Source organism: Pseudopodoces humilis, chromosome 3 (assembly GCF_049639895.1).
Source record: "Pseudopodoces humilis isolate 2021_Gansu_Grassland_sample_001 chromosome 3, ASM4963989v1, whole genome shotgun sequence".
Lineage (NCBI taxonomy): Eukaryota > Metazoa > Chordata > Aves > Passeriformes > Paridae > Pseudopodoces > Pseudopodoces humilis.
In genome coordinates, this window is record NC_142202.1 from 13,998,965 (window position 1) to 14,022,199 (window position 23,235).

The 23,235-nt window shown below is 41.4% G+C and overlaps 1 protein-coding gene across 2 annotated transcripts in view; it reads left to right on the plus strand.

Annotated features, from left to right (window-relative positions):
- The first annotated feature begins 366 nt into the window (after nt 1-366).
- Nucleotides 367-23,235, plus strand: part of FSHR (follicle stimulating hormone receptor) — a 78,602-nt gene continuing 55,733 nt past the window's right edge. Inside the window, exon 1 of one of the 2 annotated variants that reach the window (XM_005523257.3) lies at nt 367-545. In XM_005523257.3, coding sequence (XP_005523314.2) covers nt 394-545 — 152 coding nt within the window. In that variant the 5' untranslated portion in view covers nt 367-393. The remainder of the gene's footprint in view (nt 546-23,235) is intronic. The other variant, XM_088052850.1, reaches the window with a different exon arrangement.

Sequence of the window (23,235 nt, forward strand, 5' to 3'; positions counted from 1 at the left end):
AAAAAGTGTCTGGGCTGTAGAAAGTAAAAATGCTTTGTTGTCCCTTGGTCTCACCAAGCAAGACATGAAAAATAGTGTAGCTGAGAAAGAAGAACCTTTTCCCAGAATATTAAAAGAGCCCTGGTTAGTACAGCTGGGCCCCCTGATTTCAACACCACTTGAAATAAAAAATACTTGTGTCATGAAAAATCAGCATTGCTCATCTCTATCCCCACTCCAACTCCAAAAAGAATCTGGGGTCATGAAGTGAAACTTGCTGAGAAGTCATCCCCTAAGAGCCACATGGTTTGTCCCAGCTTTTGGGGCGGATCTTCCATCCAGGGAGTTGGCCTGGGAGGTCTCTGCGTTCTTGCCTTTGAGATAAAGGAGACAGGCACAGATGTGAAGGCAGAGATGTCTCCAGCCCTTGCCTGCTTGCTGCTGTTCCTGGCGGGCTGCCTGGGATGCCAGCACCACGCCTGCCGCTGCCTGGGCAGGGTCTTCATCTGTCAGGAAAGCCAGGTGCTCCAGGCTCCCCGGGACATCCCTGCCAACACCACCGAGCTGTAAGTAGGGAAAGGGAGCGGCTGGGAGCTGCAGCCTTGTGGCTGGCTCTCCAAAGGAGCTGCTGCTCGGCAAGCCAAAGGTCAGGTTTGCAGGGAGCCACTTGGGAGACTCCAGGCCAGCTGTTCACAGAGCAGAGCCCTTCCTCCGACCCTCACTTAATTACACCTTGAAGCTCCTCTCCCTTCCTCTGATCGTGCTCACTGTAAGATCTCTGTTAAGAAAGGATTTTGCAAGCTATAACGCAAAGCTCAGGCTAAATTTGAAACAAGCATCCTTGGTGCTGTGACAGTAATTTGAAGCGTAAGGTCTGAGCTTTCTTTACGGCTTTGCTTTAGCGTTGTCGGAACGTGCAGAGCAACTTGTCTGCCCAAAACAACTGGATGATGAGTGTTTGTTTGTACTGCGGGAGCTTTCCAAAGGTTTGTGCTTGTTTGCCAAGAAGCAACTTAATGTTTTCCCTTTGAAATCTCAAAGGCATTGCAGAAAGGAGTCTCATACATTCAGGAAGGGATCCTCCTCCACCAGAGGAGCAGCGTGGCTGTGGTTGGAGAGAGAGTGAACAATGTGAAGATAGAGGAGGGGTTTTGTCTATCTTAAAGTTTCTCGTTATTTTTCATAAAAGTAACGTGAGCAATAGTGTGTGGCAGCTGTTTTCTGTGTCAGTAGCACAGGCAAGCAAACGAGGTTGCACAATGGCAAGTATGTAACTGCAAGTGATTGTTTTCATTTCAATAGTTTTAAGGCAATTTATATCACCCTTTGCCAATGCCCCCACAGACATCTGGCATGGTTACAACCTAAAGCAAAACCAAAAGGAGTAGTCCTGGATAAAGCCTTTGATTTATAAGTGGAGTGGCAAGTTTGAACAGAGATACAATGAAGAATAATGTGTCCCTAGTTAGTTACACACCACCGTATATCCCATGGTTATTATGCCACAGTTTTCCTAGGGCTGAAGTTTAGTTTTGTTCAGAAGAGTTGTTATGCTCACTGGCTAAACAGACTCTGTTGAAAACTTGAGAGAAATGTCTGAATTAACCACAGAAGGTCAGTAAAAGTTTAAATCATTCTCACAACTAGAGGAGAAACTAATCCATCTGTGATTTAGGTCATCTAAATCCTGAGTGAACTGTGCTTGAGGCGTACACGGTTAATTTTGTTTAATTTTGCTTTGATTGTTTCTTTAGATTACACAGTTAAGGTCTGCCTTCTAGGGATTAAGCAAAAGCATTTTTTAATTATTTCTGCAAAGAAGTAGAGTATCACTGAAAAGCACCTGTTAGTAAAATGGGATTTGTTCTCTCCTTGTTAACTTCTCGAGAGTTTGTTGAGGATGCTAATTTGTGTGTTCTTAGCACAAGTGTTATTCTCTGAAACAGGCATAATACAACATTAGTGTGACTGAAAACAGCAAACAAATCCTTTCTTCTGCCAGCACTGTAAAAATACTAGAGTTAGAATCTCTCAACTTGACTCTCTTCTCACTTTCTCAAAATAAACCAGCTTCTGGTTTCTCAGGAAGTAATTCAGGTCCCATTCCATTAGTACAGCCCTGGGACTGATTTCAGCATGCCTTAAAAATTTGAAAACTGCCTAGAGTAGCTTTGAATATACCAAACCTTAGCATTACCAAAGCCAGATACATTAGCTGAAGAGCTATCAAGTGACAAATAAATCTTAGATTTTTCCTTCAGGATCAAAGGGGAACTCTTGAAAAGTGCTTTCCTCTGCATCTCTCCAGTGAGTGCCCAGTGGGGTGATTCAGGTGACTAAAATAGGTTTTACTGCTCCAGATGACACTGCAGGTGCACTCTGCAGGTCGCAGAAAAATCTTGCTTTATGTTTTCTCAAAAAGTCTCAATGAGTGAAAAGGGTTTTTAAATTGGTATACCAGCTTAAGCACAGAAGGCCATGGTGTCTTAAGAACCCTACACAGGACACAAGCAGATACTTGTTGCCATGTACAGCTCCTGCAAGGTACTTTTTTCACTTAAGAGCTCATTCTGGGAGTCTGGATGCAGTCTGTTTTTATTTAATATAAAGGAGAGAGGTTTCTCCAGTACACTTCTTCACCTTCCATTATGTGATCTTGATAACTTTCCTAAGTTATCTTAGAGGCCTTCCCTAGTTCCTTTAAAATGTTGAATAGCATGCTGGTGAATGCTTTAGAGTGAGAACAGGAGCCTGATCAGCCTCAAGCACTTCTCCCTCTGCTGCATGTTTGTATTTCACTACAGCTGTGTCTGAAGTTGGGACACTGGCACGTGGCAGTTTTTTTGGTAGGAAAACCCATGATGAATGTAAAAATAGGGCCCTCACTAAAAATTACCTCCTTGCCATTGCTTTTTTTTTAATTTTTTTAATTGTTATTATTTTTTAGTGTTTGAGGGTTGCTCCCAAACATGTGCTGCCGTGAGGGATTTCTTTGTGATTGGCTTCCCAACAGAGAGAGCTTAGGCTCCAAAGGAAACACGAGCTCTGCATTGTGGTGCTTGAGACAGGAGTTTGATCCTGGCTGGATTAGCATCTGCTCTAGTAAGGGTGTTGCAAAGGGAAGGCTGGTAGCCTCTTATGGTGATTTCATTTTGTACTTACCTTGTGGAAACAGAGAAGGGATCAGAATCCACGGGCTTTCATCACTCTAATTCTGCCACATCTACTTTTTCACTTACAGGCCAAAATCTCGTGAGAGGATAATTACAGCTTGGTTAGTACATTGCTTTTTGCAGATTTCCAAGCCCTCTGCAGCTGGCATGTTCTGAGTGTTTACAGGGGAAGCTGTGGTTATTAGCTGTTTTGCTTTATAATCTTTGCCTGGATAGAAGAATTTTTGATATTTTTTTATTGACCAAAATGCCTGAGAGGTGGCTCTGACTTATGAATTTGGAGTCAGTCTGCTAGAAACCAGAGGCCAGCAGTTCAAATGGGAAATGTAGGCTCATCTGTGTCAAGTATGAACAATTCATTGTCTTGGGGGAAGAGGGGAAGGAGTGACTCAGTTGTAACTGCAGGTAGTTTACTCCTTGAAGATCTATTCCAGCCTTAAAATCCAGTGTCAAGTTTTGTAATCCATCATCAATATTCAATAGGATTTAATTTATTCATTAGAGGTTTTTCTTTGAGATAGTAATGCAGACAAAAATAACATTCTCAGAAGGGATCCTTCTTAAAATTTAACAAACCACTTTAACCAGAAACATTTGAATAGCACCAAGTAACAGGATAAGAGGAAACGGCCTCAGGTTGTTCCAGGAGCAGTTTAGGTTAAATATTAGGAAAAATTTCTTCCCTGAAAGGGTCATCAGGCATTGGAATAGGCTGCCCAGGGAAGTAGTGGAATCACCATCCCAATAAGTGTTGTGGATGTGGCACTTGAGGACATGGTTTAGTGGTGAACAAGGTGGTTCTGGCTTCATGGTTGGACTCAATTATCCAGGAGTTCTTTTCCAGCCATAATGATTCCATGATTCTAGGAGACAGTTTAGCCATTGTCAGAGCAGTTTAGAGGTGTGTTATATAGAGTGTTTTCTCCCAAGCATCTGCAAACTATAAACACCAGGGTTTTTACTTGCTTGCTGCATAGGTGTTTTTGTGCAATTGCTCAAGGATATTTACTTTAGACTATCAAGTCAAGGCTGAGTAGATGTCTGAGCACTAAAACATCAGCTGCCTAGAAATAGCAAGTCCTGTGTTATGTACTGAGTGAGTCAGATGTGCTTTCCAGCGACAGAAGCTGCAAATGATGTGAATTGTAGCTGCAATACTGTTATTGACAGCTGCAATTAGGATTTCTTTTTTTTTTTATTATTCTTTCACACCTAGAGTTGAAATTACACTGAAACCTGCAAACAGCTACACTTCTTGCTTGGGTGTTTATACTGATGGGCTGACCTTAACCTGAGAAAGACAAGGTGTAAGAGGATAAATAAACTAATGAAATGAAGACCCAGGAAGCTTTGAAGTCTCTGTGTTGTGGTGGTTAATCACACAGTTAATCAATAAACCCACATTTTTTGGGGAATGAGATGAGAATATTTTCAAAGCAGAGTATATTGAGAACATATTACATGCTGACTAAAGCCTTTTTAATTATTTTAGTTTTTAATTCAAACCAGCTTTGCGTCTGTTAGGGTTACATTCTTCTCTTCCTGAATTTATGATCAGTTCCTACTTTGAAACAGAAAGCAGCAGAGTTGCTGTAAGATTGCTGTCTGTGTATCAGTGCAGTGGTCCAATGCTTAGGCTGGATTCTGTATTTGACATTTTAATTGGGAGGATAAAAAGAAATAGTTAGATCATAAGAGAGGAAGAGAAAGAAACAGAAGAAAATTACACAAAAGGGTAATAAACTCAGCAAGAAAGATCCTTGGCTGGTGTAAATGACCAAATATTTTTCTTTACAGAAGCATTCCATTTCTAAACCTTCAGGAGCTTTTGAACACAAGGAGTTATACTGCACACAATGGAAGCTGCTTTGCAGTGCAGTACTCTGCTGGCTTGCTCCTGACGCTATAAATAAATACCTGCACATGGCTCTCACCTTACTTACAGGGTCTGCAGCTTGATGCATGTATGAGAGAGGTATGGCCAAGTCTGAAGCTGGATAGTTGTCTGTATATATATATATATATATAGATATAGATATATATATATATATATACACACACACATATATATATATGTATGTATTTATAAAATATATCTTTGAAATGAAAGTGCATTCGCTTAAAATATAATGACTTGCTCAGTCACTGAGGTTTTTGCAGGAAAACAGTGAAAGCCAAGGCTTGATTTTGTTTTCATGCAGCATTGGGAGGGTACCAAGGTGATGCCCTTCACTGGTGTCAGCTACAGAGAGTATGAATGTATAAATTCTGGTTTTTCCAGCAGTCTCTTACACACACACACACACACACACATGCACAAACCAGCCAGTGTCACATCCCCATACACCTGAAACCAAGCAAAATGGGCTCCTGGGCTGATGAGCTCCATGTCCTGAAATAAAGCCTCTCTGTTAGATATTTTAGATATGTTCTGGTTCAGTTCCTACAAAGAATCAAAACATGCCTACTGAATGAGATAATAATAAACGTTTTTTCTAAAGTGTTTGGAAGACTAAAGTAGTCATTTGTAGGAGTTACATTTCTTGTCCCAAATATGGTGTCTTCATCTTGTGTGTCTCCCCATTCGAATCATGAATATAGTTAAAAACCCAGGAGAGCTTGACAGTAATGTTATTCATGAGATGGGATCTGGTGAGTACCAAACTTAGTGTTGAGGCACAGCAGGAAAGAAAAGCCCTACTAAGATCTTAAATTAGTAGTTTTAAACTAAAATGTGGTAAAAATGGAGAAACTGGTAAGCCTAGGGGATATTGCAAAGTAGGATGGAGGTCTATCTTTTACTTCTCCAACAAGAACATGAATCACTAAGCAGATTTGAGGAGTCATGAATTCACTGGTGTCATGCAGCAGTTAATTTCCTTTGCTCTCAATGTTATGTTAGGCTAAACACTTCAACAGTATGGATGATTTCCTACCTTCATTTACTCCCCTTACAACAGTTTCTCACAACTCATCAGTTTTCACTCTGCAGAAGTAAAACCCTGTATTTCCGACTTTGTTGCCTTCTCGTGTCTAATATTAAAATGTATTAACTCCATCTCTCATCCCATGCAGGGACACTTTGGCACAGGGACTTCTATTGAGTATCACTCAAAGATGACTACTGCTGTCTGGGAGAGCAGAGCTCTAGGGAAATGCTTTCAAGAGTTTGAGTGACATTAAAGTGCTTATGTGGTTCAGCCTCAGCTTCAATGAGCTGCCTTCCCATCCCTCACACAGGGAGCTCAGGGTATTTATGAAGAGAAGGATGCAGAAAAGGGCATGTGCCACTCATGCTCTGACCCAGCAGGGTACAATTGTACTGTACAGTTGTACTGTAAAAGCTACCAAGCCAGGACAGTTCATCTGTTATCCCTGTATTAGTCTATGCAGTTGTGCTTTCAGCTCCTCAGTCAGGTTTATAAATGGCATCTTGGGAATTTGAGCTAGTAATTTGCTAGATCAGACACTTAGTAAATTCATATCAGCATTGCAGTCTTGAAGAGTAAAGCTCATTATTCCTTCAATATCCCAGGCCATGCCTCTTAAATTAAAAATAAAATTTAAAAAATGCTTCTCAAATACTTGATAATCCCAGATACATTTCTGAGATGATTTCTGGAGAAGAGATCCCTAATGGGATGTGTCTTTAAAAGCTGCAAATCACATTCCTCTGGAAGAGTATCACAAATTTTATGTGTCACCTGATAAGCCAGCAGGAGCAAGTCTACTGTGCACCTCCAGGATTTTCTTTGCAGGTGCTGAGGGGGTCTCATCAGGCTGACATGTCACTGGAAACACTGCTTGTGTGAGAGTTTAACAAGGGTGACAGGAGTAGATGAGGAATGCCACAAAAACAGGAAAAGAGCTGCCCAGAGGAAAGATGCTAAGTAAGAATATACGTCCCAAAGGGAGAGCTGCTCTAAGTGCCAGCAGTTTGTGTGCAGGAGGGGGTCCTGCAGAGCCAAGCAGAGTTATATGCCAAAGAAAAATAAGCAAACCTGTGAGACACCCAACTGAGGAGCCAAAGAAACCCATGCAGTGTTCAACATGCCTCACTCTCTCCTCTCTTGCTGGCAGTTTAGTTAGTTCTGCTTAACTTTCCCAAGTCCTTGTGCAGGCAAGTTAACAGATAATTTGGGTAGGCTCACAGTTAATTTAAATTGTCATAGCTTCATTAACTTCGGTGGAAAGAACTGTGTTCATTCTCACCCTCTGGCAATGGGGACCTCTCTCAGCCATGTGTTGTTCATTTTGGCAGCAGCAGCTGATTGGGAATGAGTGTGTGTGTGTGTGTGTGAGTTCAGTAAACAAGATAGTTTCAGCACAAAAGACAGGTATTATTTTTCATAGCAGTCTATTAGTTTTGCACAGTGAGGGGCAAGCACTCTAGTAGGAAAAGCCACTTTTCTTTGTTTAAGACCTTGACCTTTTCAGACAAAATCTGTAAATTATTTCACACACTTTGCCTGTAGCTTGATTGGGCTGCTCTTATTAGCAGTGAAATTTAAGTCATTAAAACCAAGCTTATTTCAAATTATAGGTCAGACCAAGCATGGATTTCATGTAAGAGTACTGAAATTATTTCTTCTAATTGTCTCGCATATATTATAATAACGAGCCCAGTTTCTGCCTTTTATTTAGGTGTAATTTCTTTGAACTTGAGGGTCTAGGGTCAGAAAAGCTTGTGGTTTGTTTACTTTTGCTCAATGTTTTCCTCCAACTATCCTTAAGTCTTTCAGGAGCTCAGCCTGGGAGGTAGGGATGCTTTTTATCTCCCATTACCTTATCAAGACACCTACAATCACTTGCTCCTGGGTAGCTAGAGGAGAATTTACAGACTGTTATTATATGCAGAGGGAGATATGTGTCTGAGTGAAATGAAAACAGCCTCCAACCCAACTCAGCTGAACGAATTCTTGCTTTTCATAAGTATATTGAGTTTGCTGAGCCTCCCTCTTTGCCTGGACTAACTAAATAATGCTGTGTCCTTAAATGTAACATACTCAGATCTTCCTGTAGACAGGACAGCCTCCATTTTAAGCAAATACCCACTGGGTGAGCTGCAGGCTGAAGCTTTCAGCTCTGCTCACTCTCTTATCTATTCAAGAATGCTATTACTAGTCAGCATTTTAACATATTTGCCTGGAAATTCTGTTTTCTGAACACCTATGGAGAATGATTCTGAGAATGGTACTATCGACATGAAGTTCCCCCATATCCACATACGTGAGGATGTACTTGCTGATATGAATCCTTGTCCAAATACAGCCAGTTAATTTGAATTAATTTGGAAATATTTATTAGTCAGGAATCTGTGAATCTTCAGTGATTTTCCAAAAACACTGTGTGCATAAACATGCAGTGGGGAAAACTTCCAAGTTTTCAGTGTTTGATTCATCTTTTGTTTGAGAGTGGAGCAAGGGGGAAATATACTTTCAAATGAAGATCAGAAGATTTTTTTTTTTTAATTTGAAATAGTAGCATGCAATGGAGAACTGGATGTGAAGGCTGGAAAAGCAGTTCTTGTTTTCTCAGGAGAGTTTCTGGTGTCCTGCATCTATATTCTAAACCTAAAACTTTGGGATACCATGGGGTACTCACAAAGACATCTTCCCTGCCTCTTACCCCAAAAGCAGATCCTACCCCAAGAGGTGTGTCCACACACCTGTGTATGTGAACAGGGTGTTTATGTTTAACTTCCCCCACCAGTTTGGCCCTGGGCAAAGATGAGATTGGGAAACAGTAGCATGGATCGCTAGCTGTAACTCCTAAAATGGCCCAGGCTGAGGTAAGAGAGAGTAATAATGGAAGAAGGGACCCTCTGCCTGTCCCTTTTTCCCAGAACCAGGAGCATTGGGTGGGAAGAAGAGATATGTGGTTACTTGAGATTGTTTTTCTTCATTGAAAAGGATTATCACATGGGCAGGCTAAGAATTATAATGGTTTTCTTTTGAACACACCTTTGAAAGCTTTTTAATGGTGTCACATTCTGTGCTGTGTCTGGTGCTTAGAAATAATCTCTGGTGTAACAGTCCTGCCTACACTTGGCTTTGAGAGGTTTGGATTTCAGTTCTTACTTTCAGGGTAAGCTTTGTTTTTTAAATTTTTTTTGCACTTGTACCATCACATGGTATATGCACATTAGTCTATTGCCTTTAGTAGCCCAGTAGGTATTTTTGGGGGCCAGACCATTTGTAAAAGGGTATCCTATTCTATAGGAAGCATTCATGCCTGTGAGAGCCACAGACACTCACTGAGGTAAGAAAGCACATCCATCCCCAGCAGTGGAAGCACCACCCGTGCTGCTTTCTCTGGCGTCTCCAGTCTCTCCACAGCTTTAAAAGAAAGGAGCACAGATCAGCCAAATCCATTTTTTCCTTCTTGATAACTACTGGGAAGCAATCACTTCTGAAGAGTCTTTCCTTGGAGTCCAGTCTCCCAGCAAGAATATTTATAGACGCACATAAATTTCTAAACAAGCAAGGTGTAAGGAGAGGGACTATAAACCCATGGAAAGACAGTGCTAAAAAACTTCTCTCGTCCCCAAAGTTTTCTTTGGCCAACAGAGCTGCTATGGAAATTTTTGCTTTTCATTTTTGGCAAGTGAAGAGTCATAAAAGAAGCACAGGCTGTGCTAGAAAATGACAGCAGACCAAGTAATGCCTTGGCAGAACAACTCTCTCTAGGTGGAATTGCTGGTTTGGGGAAATACTCGCTGCATCCGAATCCCACGAGCTGTAATTTCCTATCTGCAGTATATTGTTGCCATGGCAGATGAAGCCCAGACCTCATTCTCCACTCCTTTGAAATCAGCATTAGTGGCCCCTGTGAGGAAATACCCTACAAAAAAATCCAGGGTCTGATTCCACAGGCATTCATACACATCCTAATTGCTTGCCCAGGCAGCTCTGCTGCTTCCCAGTTGGACAAATCACAGGTGCAAAAAGTACCTGTCTGCACATATTTGCAGATTCAGGACTTTGTGCTATTGCAGTAGACAGGAAACCACTGTGGGGAAAAATAAAATGGGCATGGAAAGTACAAGTGAAATAGGTACAAAATGTTTGCATTTATTTAAAATTATTAGAGGAGATTTTAATTGTCTTAATGGGCCACATGGAATTGATGAGACTGTCTTAGGGCTCACAGAGTTTTCTGTAAATATTAACAGATTTCACAACATTCCTGGTAAGTATGTAAATGTAATTTTATCCATTACAGTAACAGCAAAGCTCTGGGTTACAAGAGATGAACAGCTTCCCAAGAGTACAGGGTTTAACCCAGTGGCTTAGCCCCTCCTTGATCACCAGTCTGTTCTCCTATGGCAAAATGTTTCCCTTCCCAAATAGCAAGCAACAAAAAAAAAAATTACCTCTTGCATATTTGTATTTCTTTCTAATAACTATTTCTCAGCAGAGAAAGTTATACTTCTACTATTTTTTAATGTCAAGTGAGGCATAAAGTTTCAGGGTTTTTCCCTTCAAATGCATTTTTGTTGACTTGGTACATCTGCATCATCACCTTTTCCACTTTCTTCATTTCTGTACTTTTCTTGTATCAGTTTCTGTCACTGTATTAGAGGAGCAGCATTTTATAGTAGTGTTACAGTCAGTAATTTAAAGACAGCTGAGGTGGAGATTTTTGTGAGTATTTCAATTATGGCTAACTGTTGGCTCTGTTATGGTCAGTAGGGCTGCCTATGGAGCACTAATTGGAAGGTTTTCACCCTTTTATGAGTTTAATTGCTCTCTTTGTATTTCTCCTTAGCTAAAGATCTTCACAAATGCATGAATGTTGCATCTACAGGAATTTTTTAATATGTATTTTCAGTATTCATATAACAAACAATGTTTCTTTGACTTCCTTCATTTCTCTACATGTTATTGTTGTGTTATGTCAGTGTGGCTGAGCAATGCCTGGGGCCACACCCCAGAAATCATATTGGTTTTTGAACCCTTTACCGCAGGAATTGGAGCATGTCCATCCAGAGCTTAACAGAGCACTGTACAGGCTGGACATGTACATGTACATGTACAGCCAGCAGTCTCCATGAGGTTTCCACTGAGGAGTGCTTGCCCTTGGGTGTACTGATGCCCTGGTCTGGTAGGGACAGCTTGTAGCCTCGGGGCTGTGGACCAGCACCAGCTCAGGCTTTGCCATTTTGTTTGTCTGTCAGAGGTGTGGACACTGTCTGGAAGAGACGCTCTGGCGGCACTGGAAATCAGGGAGACTGGGTCTTTGTTCAAGGCTTTGAAAGACTTTGCTTTTTTTTCGCTCTCTGTATCAGGCTGCCAGGAGCCAGCCTTGGTTCTAGGTGTGGATTCATCTCTTTAGTGTCCTCCAGGCCGAGTGCACACGGTGGTTATCAGCTAAAATAGGCAATGAGGCAAGGGGTGCCTCAGAAGTTCCTGCTTGCGTCTGCTGGAAGATTTTTTGCATTCCACAGAAAGCATGTTAACCTCTGATCTGGTGGGGTGGCAAACTTCTATTTTTATTAGCCTGACTTGCCAGCTACAGTACATCCTTACAATGTCCTTTGTACAAGGAAGTTTATGGATTTCTGTAAAACACCACATGCCCGTATCCTACTTTTCTGAACAACTTTGGGCTTCAGCCTATGTTGCATAGCAACACTCAGGGCTTTGTTAGTCTGAACGCAAGGGATTCAGGATGGCGCTCAATCCTAGAAGCCCAAAAGTCCCAGAAGCCTTGAGCTTCAATAAGATAACAACTGCTTTTCAAAAAAATTGCCCAGAGAAGGAAAAAGGTTCACCCAGACTACGTGGAGCTCTAAATTTCACCTTCAACATCAATAGCATCAAGTGTAAGAGTTTCCATGGCTTTGAGTTCCTCCTAGTGGAACGTAGTTTTCCAGCCTCAGTATCTGTGTTTCAGCAGCTGCCTAATAGAAGGCACTGCCCATGTTTCCTCTGCCAACCTGCCTAGGAGCATGCTTTCCAAGGTGTACTTAGCTTGCATGGTCATCTGATTGGTCTTTGCCCTTGCTGATCTTATTGAAGAAGTGGTGATGGAAAATACTGTCCAGAAAGAAAATGGTGTCAAACCAATCACTAATCATTCCCTGCTATCTCCATGCTGAAATAGCAATACTCACTGAGAGCCTACTTCTGGCAGATAAAGGATAATCAGCTAAAACATCTGTGTGCCTTGGAAGATTACCCTTGAGTGAAGGAGCTAGGAAAATCAAAAAATCATACACACAGGCAGAAAACATTTTGGTAGTGCCTTTCTACATTTTCAATACTTGCTATATAGGATGAAGAGGTTATGCTTAATTTCTTTTTTGCATCTTTGACAGTAAGACCAGTTTTCCTCAGGGTAATCAGTCCCCTGAGCTGGTAGACATGGATGGAGAGAAAACACACCCCCTGTAATGTAGGAGGAAGTAATTAGTGATATGCTGGGCCACCTAGAAACTCACAAGTGTATGGAACCAGATGTGATTCTCCCAAAAGCACCAAGGGAGCTGGTGGAAGAGCTCACCAAGCCACTATTCTCCATTTAGCATCAGTTCTGATTAAACAGGGAAGTCCCAGACAACTGGAGGTTGGACAATGTCACATTCATCCACAAGAAGGGCTGAAAGCATCCAGGAAACTTCAGGCCTGTCAGCCTGATCTCTGTGCCAGGGATGGTTACGGAGCAGATCCCCTTGAGTGACCACAAGTGCTTCCAGTGTGAGCATACACAGGACAATGAAGGAAGCAGACCCAGTCAGCAGGGCTTTAGGAAAGGCATGTCCTGTCTGACCAGCCTGCTCCTTTGTGACCAGGTGACCCACCTAGTGCATGAGGGAAAGCCTGTGGATAAAGTCTGCCTGGACTTCAGTGCAGTCTTTAATGCTGTCTCCCACAGCACTCTTCTGGAAAAACTTGCAGCCCACAGCTTGGAGAGGTGCACTCTTGGCCAGGTTGAGAACTGGCTGGATGGCTGAACCCACGGAGTGGTGGTGGACATTGCCACATCCAGTAGGTGCCTAGTGCTGTCCCCCCAGGGCTCAGTATTGGGGCCAGTCCTGTTCAATATCTTTCTTGGTGGTCTGGATGAGGGTATCAAGGGCACCCTCGATCACAGATGACACCAAGCTGAGTGTTGATCTGCTGGAGGGCAGGAAGCTCTGCAGAGGGATCTATAGAGGCAGGATAGATGGGCTGAGACCAACACTATGAGGTTCAGTAAGACCAAGTGCTGGTCCTGCTCTTAGACAAGAACCCTCAGGACCACTACAGACTGGGGGCAGAGTGGCTGGGAAGCTGCCCAGCAAAAAAGGACCCGGGGGTGCTGGTTGACAGCACTGAAAATGAGCCAGTGTGTGCCCAGGCGGCCAAGAAGGCCAGTGGCATCCTGGTCTGTATCAGCAAGAGTGTGGCCAGCAGGAGCAGTGTTTTCCCCCTGTACTGGGAACTGGTGAGGCCACACCTGAAGTGTTGTGTCCAGTTCTGGGCCCCTCACTGCAGGAAGACATTGAGGGGGTGGAGAGACTCGAGAGAAGGGCAGTGGAGCTGGGAAAGGGAGTGAAGCAGCAGAGAATATTCTTTTAAACACTTCAGCCTTATAAACAAAGCCCTGGGATATAAACATCCTTTACAACTGTCAAATTCAGAGCAAATGTTCATTTTCTCATTGCCAGGAGCATTCCTTAATCTGAGAAAGTGAGAGAGAATGACCGCGATCATACCTACTCTTTGAACAATCTTTTTGCAAGAATAGATATGAATGTCACATTAAAAAAAAAAAAAAAAAAAAAAGTGGTTGGCTATTGAGGTGAAATAATCAAAAGGGCTGAAATAACAAGCACTGAATCTAACCCAACAGGTCAAGGGGCATAAATAAGCAGCACATTTTCTTGACAAAGTAATCAGCTACAAAATCCATGCATTCTCACATTTTTTTTGCAAGGTCAACTTGTCTTTGAAACTTAAAAGACTTTTTGCCATGTAAAACAGAGGAAAAAGATAGGAGATTCTGCAAGGAAGCTGCAATTAGAGCAGAGTAATGATGCAGACCTCTGATATAAATCTGAGAGAACACATAATAGTTCTGGAAGGGTAAGTGTGAAACTTTGCAGGGACATTTCAGGTTCAGTGGTTGATGCTGACTGTCATTTTTGCTTGCCCTTAAGCTAAACCAAACATGGTTAACCAAGCCTCTTGCAGCAAATTCTATCAGCTAGATAAGATGTGCAGCACTTAATGTACAGAATGTTGGCTGATTGTGGATGTCACCAGAGAAGAATGTGAGGCCAACTCATTTTTTTGTTAGAAACTCTGACTGGGACAATTCCATCTCAGTATGAAGAGATTATCACTGCACCACTGATTGGTTAACCTCTGTTCCCATTATTCAGGTTTCTGCATGAAATAAATTGTCTGTCCAATACATATTGAAAAATCAGTGGAAGAATTCCTATTGATTTCCATTAGATTGTGTCGTAATATTGGGTCCAGTTTTTTACTGCATTGCTTTAGCACTTGGTCATCAGCACTGAAGTGTCAGCGAAAAAAAAACCCAAGGAGTCGTGGTAACATTTTTCTCATGTGACTCATGAATGGATGTTTAGAATAAAAAGAGAGCATTAGAAATAGCCGAGTCCTTATACAACTTATACCCTTTAATTACTTTCTGTCACAGCAAGTTATCATTATTTTTAATTTAGCAGACACCCTCAGACTGGCAAGATGTGCTGTTTCATCCCTGCTGGAAATGTTGGTTTAGCTTTTTTTTTTTTAATTTTAATATGAGACATCAAGGAGGTGGAAGGAGAGCAGGGGTTTCAAGCGCCCTGACATCCGGTACTGTATCTTATGTTTCCCTAATTCTCTCTTCAAGGTGAGCAGTCAAGATAAGCCAATGATCTGCAGCCCATCTAATCTGTTTTTCCATCATTTTCTTAAGTTGTCTTATGTGCAATAATCATTATAGTGTAAGTGACACTACTGAGAAAATCAATTCTTCCTCACTGAATAGAAAATAAATTACACTACACTAGAATCATAATTGGTATTTTGTTTATTTTGTTGGACTTGGAGTTAGCCACTGGGTACTTTGCCCAGGAAAGTTCTGTGTCTTCTGGCAAAGGCGCTGCTTGCTATAAACATTAAGGAATCTACTTCCGATCGAAATGTAATAAAAAATGTTTATGGATCTACACTGAATTTTCTGTCAGACGTTCAATATAACGTCCTTGAAGACTATAAAGTCTCTGAATATTTATTAGGAAGATGGAAGTCTATTCCAGATAGGCTTTGAACCATGCTCACCACTGGAGCATGTGAATGACTTTCAGTAGTACATCTGTCATATATTCTATTATTACAAGATTACTATTCCTCTTCTGCTGTTTATCTATAATTCAACCACAACAATGAAAAAATCTCTTCTGCTCTACATGAGCACAAAGCCCACATAACTGATGCCAGCTTTTCCACCTGAGGATGAATAGGAGTTAGCAGAGGTTATCAGCACCTTGCATTGTTCTCACACATCAAGGGTGTTGTCCCATAATGTGCCAAAAGCCTCTTCAGTTTTACTGTATTTGATAAAATAAATTTGGGACTGGTAGTTTGTGCTTGGCTTAAATTTAACAAAAAAGTTTTATGGGAGGGGATAAAAAAGGGGGGCTGGGGGTGTCTAAGTGCTTTAATTTTCTGTGTGGCACTTGTTCTTCAGAGCTGATGCTCAGGGTGCTCAGGATAAAACCCCTGGGGTGAAAGGGGAGCTCCCCAGTGGCCAGGTTCTCCCATTAGTAAGACACTGCAGCTTCCCAGAAGCAAAGTCCCTTTGGAAAAAAGAATCAAACAAAACAAACAAAAAGCATAAAGGGGAAAGCAAGGTGCCTGTGTGCACCTATCCCCTCCCATTGCCCAAAGCCTGATTGAAATTATTGGCACTTCCCTTGCTCCCTTCCAGTGGATAACCCTTGGCTGATTGCTGGGGTTCAAGAGAACTTCTGAGTGTTCTCCAACACCCTTTCCTAACCTACTCTGTGGAAAGGCACTTTTCCAGTGATCTGAGCAAGAATCTCTTCACCTGAGCCTTAAATCCCATATATAATGTAGGATACTTGGTGCTTGCTTATCTATTTAGTTCTGTCCTCCCTGTAAATTCCTACATTTATCTTCAGGAAAAAAAAAAAAAAAAAGGATTATTTCTGGGTTTTATTTATTATTTTGGGTTGGGTTTTTTTTCCTTCTGGGGAAAAGGAAAGGGAGTCTGTGTTTATGTTTGGATAACCTGGAGTATTTTCAGCATCCAGCTCTGTGTACAGCTGTTCTGGGAGAGATACTGAAAAGCTGCAAGTAGATTCTTTTGCCATCTTATCACATTCAGACAAGAGAAGACACCCCTTGTCTTATAATGATAAGCTACAGCCTTGATCGATTTGATCTGTGCTTTTGTTCTTCTTCATAATTTGAGCTATTGATTCTATTTATTAAAACTAATTTAAAAAACACAAGCCCTGAGTGCTCTGCTGTTCCAGATCAGGCTGCTTCAGGCAGTCTGATCTGAAGCTAATCCATTCACTGCTGATTTATTTTCACTTTGTTTTCAAGCAGAGCTCTGTTCTCTGTTTCATTTTTTGGTCCTCTGTTTCTCTCTGAGAAAAAAAGCATTTTGTTTCACACCTCCAGAGCAAGCAGTGGGGTTTAGGTTCCTTTTTCTGATACATGAAGTGAACTCAGCAAAGTTTACCTGACTCTTTTTCATGCAGGTTTTGTTCAGAATGTGGCCCACTGTGTATTGTTCTTTGTTGTCTTAAATCAAAGCACTACCTTTATGCTAGAAAAAAAGAAAAGTGTTTGCTTAAATTCACTCAGTCTTGCCATCTTGGAGTTAATGGGAGTCACCATGTTCCTAAACTAAGGGCCAGCAGAGGAAATCTTTTCCCTGTACTTCCTGGGAAGCACAGGTTTATCTAAGGGCTGGTTGCTAGGTCTCTGAAAATAAATACCTTTATTCAGACTTAAATAAATCAAATTAAGCCCTTATTATTCCAAAGAGATTAAAAGATGAACCTTGAGGAGATGGACACTTTTCAGCACCAAGCTGGCTTTGAGTTTCTGGGAAAAGATCAGCATTTAGTGACTTAGAAGTATTTTATTTACTGTTGACGCATTTTGTTAATGATGTTATTGGGCCCTCTTTTCCCCAGTTTAACACAATTTTTTTAAATATTTAACCTCCAAATTATTTAGCTGGTTCAAAGCTCTCTGAGTGTCCTTCTTGTGCAGGGACTGTATATTGTGCCTGCTGCATCTTTTAGTGTTTGCTGCTGTAATGTATTCTTTCCACAGTTAAAAAAAAACAACTCATAGTCAGTTCCTAATTTATGCTGAGGTCTGTTTGGTCATCCTCTCAGTCTAAAGTCTGCAATTTCTTTGGCAGTATGTCAGAACTATCAACTGGAATCAATCAGGCAAAACATAAGCCTTGACATTGTCATGAAGGAAACAGGCGCAAGGTAATCTAGAGTAATATCCTCTGAAGCCTTGATCTGGCTTTGAAAACACTGCTTTACTTCAGGATCAATATGGGCACAGCAAGATGGAGTCAGTGTTGCTGAGTATTTTGTAGGTTAGAAATGCCTTATGTAGTACATTAGGGAGACATCTTTGTTTTGACTCAAGAGCCACAGGTAGATTATTGACGGGATACTTGCTACAACCAACATGTAAGCAAAAACACAGTTGTTCAGATGCTGTAAGAAAGAAACTCCCCACAGCTTGTTGACAATGTGATCTTGCCCAAAACCTTCTCAGCAATGTTGTATAGCCCAGAGAACATCTTCTGCAAGGGGTCAGCAACTCAAATTTGACCCATCAGCTCCAGCTAAGGCCATGCTATTCCCAGTTTCCACTTCCTTGCCCGGGTTTCCAGGCAGGCTTACAGCTCAGCAGGGCAGATCACAGTAAGTTTTTCCTTCTGTAGGAAGGGAACCCCTCCTTTGCCTGCTCTCTCCCTGCAAAATCAGCTGTGGCTGTAAGTGAATCAAGTATCCTATGCACTACAGGGAGTCTGATGAGGGTACCTTAAAAATCAGACAATACTCCTCCAGCCTTCAAATAATTCCAGCCCAGGGGGTTGCCTGGAATTTGTGTTGAAGCATCAGTCCTTGCCCACCCTCTCCAGCATTTCTGTTGACCTCTAGCAACCCTTTAAGCTTTCCATGTCAAAAAAACAGAGTAAAATTGGTTATTCCTCTTACAAAAGTTGTATCGTGTCTTTGATCAGCATTAGTGCCTTCCTCTTTACCTCTTCCAGTACTCAAATACCCTTTTTGAGATGAAAGGGATCAGAACTGCACCCTCTGTTTTTACAGTAGAGAAAGGAAGAGGAAGGTTTCAGAAAAAGAGTGCAGCAAACAAGTGACACAATACCCTTAAGCATTTAGAGTATTATGAGGTTCAATTTGCCTTCTAGTCCACCTCCCAAAGAGGGCCTGGGAGAAGGGTAAGGGACAACTTGGGACTTTGCACTGGCAGTTCAACTTGTCTGATTTTTCAGAGATTATCAAAATTACCTAGGAAGACAATTTGTGGTGAGCTGAAACATTTTTTTAATATTTTCATTATTAAGGAATGCTGAAACGTTCTTGTCACATTTATTTTTGGTTCTGTCTTGTGGAGCCGATGCTGTGCAATGAAATTAGGAGTCGGAATGAGGTGCTGAAAACATTAAATGGTATCAGCAAGTGCCACATCCACATGCCTTTTTTTACCCAGTTTTGTGCAAGGAGATGCCTATCACAGTCATTTAGAGAGCTGATGTCATAGTCAAATCAAGAAATATGATGGAAGGGTGTGTAGGAAGGGGGCAGAAGTCTCATCCACTGAGGTTAGGTGTTGCAAAGAATATATTTTCCCAGGCAAAACTGCTAAACTCTTTCTTAGAGGTCTTCCATAATCTGCAGCTGTGCCATGAGCAGGTCGTTTCTCCCATCACTATCATCCTTTTTAGGAGGACTATGTATGTTTATTATTTTTAAGTTCTCCATGGAGGTTTCATGTTTGAGAAGCACTCTGAAGGTGAAAGCATGAAGCACATCTTTATTCTGAACACAACCTAGCATTTCAGTAGCCAGTGTGGTCAAGGTGGCCTCTTTCTGAAACAATAGTACTCACTTTCAAATGCAATAAAGATCCATGCTTGACAACAGTGCAGGCTTTGTGCTGTGTGTTACTGAGAAGAGACTGTCAGTCTTAAAGGAAATAGTACAATTAGTATTTTTAAGGATAGTGGCACACTAGCTGCCATGCTACATTTAGTCAGGAGCATCATTTTAATATGTGAAAATAAATCCACAACTAACGGAAGGTAGACAGATAAAGTCAGCTTTTTGCAGTGGCAAGGTAATTCCTGATGAAATAATAGGAAAATGTAATTATTTTTCTGGTTTTGTACAAGGAGAAGTAAGGAAAGTTCCTTGCTTTTTCATTCCCTATTTAATTGGTGATGTCCATGGGGAGGGACCTCAATAAGAGAGAAAGACTGTGAGGGAGAAGAGATACTCTCAGGAGAGTGCAGGACAATATTGGAAGAGTCCAGGCACCTGCAGTTGATATCCCTGTGATTGTTTCCCTCAGCAATCTCCAAGAGAAGAGCTAAGAAAAGTTCTTGACATGGGAGTGCTGTGACTGGGAAGAGGACCAGTGATCTTGGAGTGTGTGGTGAGCAATGGCAGCGAACAGGTGTTTACAGGACTTGAATAAAATGTGCAAAGTGCATTAAAGTGCGAGGACTGTGAGCTCTTTTACAATTACAGGAACCTGTTACTCACTTTAATCTCATGGGTACTCCCATTCTCAGTGTGCTTTACCCCCTTGCACATGCAGCAGCAGCAGCAATTCCAGGAGCGAGCCCCTGAAAGAGTCAGCAGAGGCATTCAGATTAGAGGAAGGCATGACCAGAGGAGATTTCCTTTTCTGCATGGTGCTAGAGTGACCAAATTTGGGGATTTTTTCCACTTTCTCAGATTTAGTTTTATTTCAAAACTTTGGCATTTAAAATTTCAGTGTGTGCTTCAGTAGTTAAAAATAAGTAAATTGTCCACTTTGCCATGGTGCTGGAGAAGCAGGAGCATGTGGCACAGCACATTTCTGTATGTCTGGATAGCTGTGTTAGCAGGCCCTGGGAAGAATGGAGTAAGTGCTATTTGCCTCTGGGACCTCTCCTTCCAGAGAGGCTGTTTCCCCAAGAATTCCAGTTGAGTTACATGTGTTTGACACTCACTCTGCTCTTTGGAAAATACAGCATGTAGTAGACAGCAGAGAGAATATTTACTTTTGCAAAGCTTATATTCAGATAGGAAAGAGGAGTACAGTTGAGTGTCCAAGTGCTGTTTCTTAAATGCTTTCTGACTTCTCTGGCATCAGGAGTATCTGATATCTCATTACAACTTCAAACAAACCTTTGCATGTATCCAAATTAATCCAAATATTTGGTGGGGACCCTGTTACTTATTAGACTATGTGCTAAGTAGGGAATGTAACAGTGAGTGTCTTTCTTTATATTTCATTAATATTCTGGGATATTTCAGCTGCATCCCATTAAGCAGCATAGGCAAAATGCCTATGAAGATATTGATAAGAAAGGAGATTAAAAGCACTCTAGCTGTCTCTAATGAATTTATCAAGATAAAGTGACACAGGTAAGTTATTTGGGGTTTTGCTATCCACTGATTGCTTGGCAAGAAATTTTGCAGAAAAGATTCCTTTTATCTTTTACCTTCCTAAGGCACCCAACTCAGAACTTAAGAGATTTTGTCCCTGGAGGCTTTGTCTCAGTCCATAAAAATAGAATCATGTATGGTGGGCCTGCCAACATAGGAAGTCCCAGGGTCTTAGAGGTAGAAACGTTACACACAAAGAACATTTGTCACCTTTTGGGTACAACTTCAGACAATGAACAAACCTGTGTTCTCTCCCTGCTGTGAAGATCTTTTTTGACACATTCTTGGGACAGGAAGAGTCTAAGTGACTGGCTGTGTGTGAGCAGGATGGCTATTCTTGGACTGAATCAAAAGAGGGGAAGAAAGTTGTGAAGACAATACCTTAAAAGCCTCCCATCTGATTGGACTGTGGACATTTTCCAGAACCATATTTGCCTTGACAAGTTGCCCATGGGAAAGAACACAAAGTAAAACATTGTTTTTGCAAGAACAAAATACCCAGTACTTGTACAATGCTCCGTTTGTTAGGAAAATATGCAGAGATATTAATATAAATAGATGTAACACCAAGAATGTGCTCAGAGTGAATGAATTTTTAATGGCTCCTCCTCACCATAAAGATGGCTGCAGATATCAAGGTCAGGTTTTAAGGAAGTTGTACATCCATCACATGCTGTATGTTTCTCAAAGGCCCCTGTGAGTAAGCTGTGAGGAACAAGGATGTGCTCTTCTAAAAGTAGCATAGTGTCTTACAGGATAATCAATACTAATAAAAGTATAGCTACCTGTAAAAATAAAGCAATCACTATTTCCTGGCTCTCTATAACCAAGACAGGATAACTTCATTCACTTGTGTTATTTATCTTGCACAGAACAATTTTCACAGCATTCCTTTGACATTAATAGAAGCAATTTTAACTGTGCTTTCAAGCTTACTGCTGGCCTTTTTTGTGGTAACTCATTCCAAGCAGTTAAACTCTTCCCAGATGCAACCACGATAACTGTGATTCTGCTCAGAGGCCTAAAGAGGACTTGTTTGTTGCAATTTGTGCTCGGCAGCAAACCCTTTTTCTCTCTGTGTGTATATCCTGTAGAGGAATCCAGAGCTCCATCTTTGCTTTGCTACAGCTCTGGGTAAGGTTAAAGCATGAAGGAGATCCCTCCTGCCAAGACAGCATTGCTTTTCCTGCTTTACCTGATGTCGTTTGTGCTGCTGACATATCTTGTGCACTACTGATACTTGCACCTAAATCCTCAACAAAATTGATTGTCAGGGACTTTACAAAATGAGTTAACACACACAAGGAGCTGGTCTGAATAATCACAACTCTTGTGCCTCTCCAGCTTTGCCACAGTGTAAATCAAACCAAACAAATACACTGAAATAACTACAATAAGCGTAGACCATTAAATATCTCAGAACTAGCAAAAGTCTTGGTGTTGCATTCCTTTTTCTGATTGGGAGTTTTGCCATCCTCTTTTTTTCTTCTGTTCCTCCATGTCCAGATTCCTCCCACCCTATTCAAGCAGAGCTATTTAAAAGCACCTTGGAGCTTTATTTTTAACTGGCTGCACGTGTGACCTCAGAAGGAAGCTATCTGTGGGGGGATGTAGCAGTGCTACTGAGGACAGTGTGTGCTTTGTCCAGAAATGAAAAGGTTATCAGTGCTGAGACTAAACATGCCATGGCTTTGGAAAACTAAGTCAGGGAGGAGGGAGAGTAAACTTTACAAACCCATTGCTTGACCACTTTTACAGTCTTTTAGATGCTTGGTTGTTTTGTTGTGTTTTTTCGGTTTTTTTCTCAGCAGTTTTCTGTTTCCTTATCTCTCTTTATCAGCTGTTAGCTGCCTGCGGGCACTGTGTGCAATTAATTAGCTGACCTAAGCAAGGTCCTCGGGGAAAAACAAATCCCACAGCAAATTTGCTGTGTGCCTGTGGGAGCAGCATCACAGCTCTGCTGGGAAAACAGGCATGTTGTTATCTATCCATGCTGTGGTGTTGTGGGCACTCTGCAAGTGAAAAGCCTTCAGGACATTGGGGGTGGGATTTTGAAATGCTCCCCTGCAGCTTTTTGTGGCTGGGGGAGCATTATTACATTGGGTAAGTGTGAACTAAATTTAGAATAGGAATGCAATCAGTACTATTAATTATCCTTTTAATCTAATTCAAAAAATAAAAGGAAATTGATTTTTATGGGAGGCCACTGATAAAGATTAAGGAGTGAATTTTCATCAGCTGATGCACTTATTGCCTTTTGGATTCAGACCTGCAAAGCAAACAGACATCACTAATAACTTTATCATCAGAGTTCTAATTGTATTTACTTTGTCTGTACAATACTTTGTTTAATAGCTCACAAACCAAAATATTTTCTTCCTCATAGATGCC